We start from the raw sequence: 3,247 nt of genomic DNA on the forward strand, positions 1-3,247 counted from the left end.
CCCTGATGAACACCTTTTAGCCATCAATAGCCACAGTCCTGTCACAGGATTCATCCCACCAAGTTTTACCAATGGCCCCTATGTCGTGGCTGTCTAGCAGCACAGTAGCTTCCAACCCCTCCTGTTTGTTGCCAATGCTGCATGGGTAGATAAGGAAGTCCTGTGCAGATATGTGCTACAGTATGGTCTAAATAGATACTCTACAGACATTAATATTTTTTAGGAGTTCTAGCCAAGAATGTTAAAAATATAATTTCCTATGGGCTCAGAGGAACTACTTTTTAAAAGATATAACAAAAAATACAGCTCCAGCCCACCCCTTTAGCCACACGCTAGTGTCAGGCCACTGCCCCAGATCATGAGAATACTAGAGCTTTTCAGAGAAAGTCTCCAGGCTCTAAGCTAGGCAAACAACATTCCGTCAAAGCTACTCTCTGCAACTGCTGAATTGTGCTAGCTCAAGTCTTACCTTACAATAAATCCTGTTTTGTAGGGAAGATACCAGCTATTGAAAAACTTTACAAGTTTAATTGTTCAGATTACAACATAAACATTTCATGAGGGCTACCAGGCACCACGCACATTTACAGAGAATTGGGAGTGAAAACATATTTTCACTTTCAAACCAGAACATTCTGAAAAAAAATGCCAGACATCCACATAAGCTGTGTATGAAAAAGGATTACCCTCCAAGGCTGACAGAACTTCCTTTCTACTTTGGAAGCCCTGTGCATTAAGTGTCTTAAGCATGCTTACAGCATGATTTCAGCTCCTACTGTCACCTATGACATTCTCCCTCAAATACTTGAGCAACGAAAAGAGTTCTCAGTAACACCACAGTAACCTCACTGCTCACAACAGAACAAGTACTAACTAGTGACAGCAAAGTCCCATTTCCCAAGGGAGAAGTTGTTAACAGGACAGGGAGGTTACCAGGTTACTGATTCTCTTCTTTGATCTATCCAAGGACATCATCTTCCTTCCTCCAGCTGAAGTTTGTCAGTTCTGTGTGACCACTGCTGGAATGTATTTAAAGAACTCACTGGTCATGCAGCACCAAAGGAGGGATCCCCTTGAAAAGCAAGCAAAAAAAAAATCATTAGAAACAAACAAAGAGACACTACGTGAAGTGAAACTCTCCAAGATATATCTTTTAAAAGCACACCTTTCCTTTCCAAGAAATTTGGTGGAACTTTGGAATACAAATTTTAAATGTTTGCTTAAAGAAATAAGGTGCCACTGTAACAAGGGGCAGTGCACACAAGTACACAATGTCACCAGCAGCCTCTTGAGATTACATATACTGAGACAGAATCTCAACTAAAAATCATCATTGTACAAAGGAATACTCATAACTCAGTGCCCCTCAACCGGGCCCTCACAGCTCTCCGCTTGCTGCTGACCCCTGCCTGCAGAGAGGAGAAAGATACACAGGACACGGGCATTTTTTCCAAGACAAACAAACAACCATTTCTGTTTCCTTTAATGCTTTCTGTGCTATCCCCAGGCATTCCAATGCAGACGAGCCCTAGGGGCTCAACTTGTGTTTCCCAGTTTTATCTTACATAAAGTTAAGAGATACTAGGCAAAGACATAGGAGGGAAGCGCAAAGAGCATTCTGTGTTTCTTCCTCCAACACATACAACCCCCGAGCTCCACAAATAACTACAGGAATTTGTAAAACTGTCTTTAAATGCACAGCATTAATAAGAAATAAAACAATAGCTTGTGAGTATTTCCAGCTACGCTGTAATTCCTTTAGCAACTCTTCTAACAAAGTGACCAAAATTCAGGGCCCCACTGAAACTACAAAGTAATTACTTCTTGTACATTCTGGAGACACAACTTACAGAAGCATCACCTGTGTGGTGATGACAGGCAGACAAGGAAAGGCAAAGCCGAGGGTTCTACAATCGTTACTGTGTAACAACTGCTAGTAACAATAAAAGAAACAAAAATAACAAAAAACCCCACCCACCACCAAACCAAAAACCCAAGGTCTGTAACCTGTTCCAGAGGGCCCTGGAATTAATCTATCGCAATGATTCAACAATAAAGTAGGCCACTGCAACATCTGGCCTATCCTGTGGGACATCTAGGCCAGAAGGGCATTAGTTCTCCTACTCTAGACCAGTGTGTAGAATGCAATTTAGAGAACACAAGGTGCTGATGCTGCACGACTGTTTTGCCCCTTTCAACTTCATATGGGACACCACCCTCAATCCACAACAGGAATTTACAAAGGCAGGCAAATTTCATCACTTTCATTTTTAAATGGAGGAAATCAAGAACACAGCAAACAATACTTCTGCCTTTATCACAGGAAATTGAAACCCAGACCTATAACCCAGTGTCCAGCAGCCTGCTAATTCCACTTCTCCAGATGTGCAGCAGCAATCTAGATCCTGCTGAGAGACAACCCTGGGACAGAACTGTCAGTCTTGGCAGGCCAGGTAGCACTACAGCAGAGTGATGGGCAGAGGGTTTTTCATTCAGTTATTATTTTCCTGTTGAAAAAGTCACAGTAACAATGGAAAGCTGCAACTCAAGGGCCTTTTGAAAAAACAGGACACAGATATGCAACTGCAACGTTCTCCTTTAACCTTCTGTCAGGGGAGCCACTGTCAGTACATCAAATCTTAAGTCTGCAACATTGTAAGTGAAGGTTTTCTGATTACACTTTTAGAACTGGAAAAGATATGTATGCTTTCTCGTTACTTCATACATTGCAAAGCAGATGAAAATCCCTCAAATGAAAAAAAAGTAAAAAAAAAAAAAACAATACAGGAAACCAGAAGGGCCAAGAGCCAGCTTTTAAGCTGTCCCACTGCAACATACAGAAAACGTCTCTCCCAAGGGTAACTCAGGTCAGACTCTATCCCCAAAGCCAGACTTTACACTAAGGCAAGCAATACGGCTGCAGGGAGAACAAGTGAGACACTTCCCAGATATCATAGAATCATCATAGAATCATAGAATGGCCCAGGCTGGAATGGACCTTAGAGATCATCTAGTCCAACCTCCCTGTCATGGGCAGGGACGCCTCGCAACTAGATCAGGCTACTCAAGGCTCCGTCCAACTTGGCCTTAACTGCGAGCAATTAAAGTACAAAACGCAGGCGGCGTTTTATACTTTGCCCCCTCAGCCCGGCTACGAGCCCAGCCCCTCGCTGGAAGGACACGGGACGGGTTTCACCGGGAAGCCTCGGCCGTGTCAGCCCGAACGCGCTCCGGGTGAGCCCCGGCT

The 3,247-nt window shown here is 43.4% G+C and overlaps 1 protein-coding gene across 2 annotated transcripts in view; it reads right to left on the reverse strand.

The window, feature by feature from the left end:
• LGALS8 (lectin, galactoside-binding, soluble, 8) overlaps positions 1-975 on the reverse strand; it is a 14,366-nt gene extending 13,391 nt beyond the window's left edge. For both annotated transcript variants that reach the window (XM_009864466.1, XM_009864465.1), the window contains exon 1: positions 934-975. In XM_009864466.1, coding sequence (XP_009862768.1) covers positions 934-975 — 42 coding nt within the window. The remainder of the gene's footprint in view (positions 1-933) is intronic.
• Positions 976-3,247: the final 2,272 nt, after the last annotated feature.

Source organism: Apaloderma vittatum, unplaced genomic scaffold, assembly GCF_000703405.1.
Source record: "Apaloderma vittatum isolate BGI_N311 unplaced genomic scaffold, ASM70340v1 scaffold9362, whole genome shotgun sequence".
Classification (NCBI taxonomy): Eukaryota; Metazoa; Chordata; class Aves; order Trogoniformes; family Trogonidae; genus Apaloderma; species Apaloderma vittatum.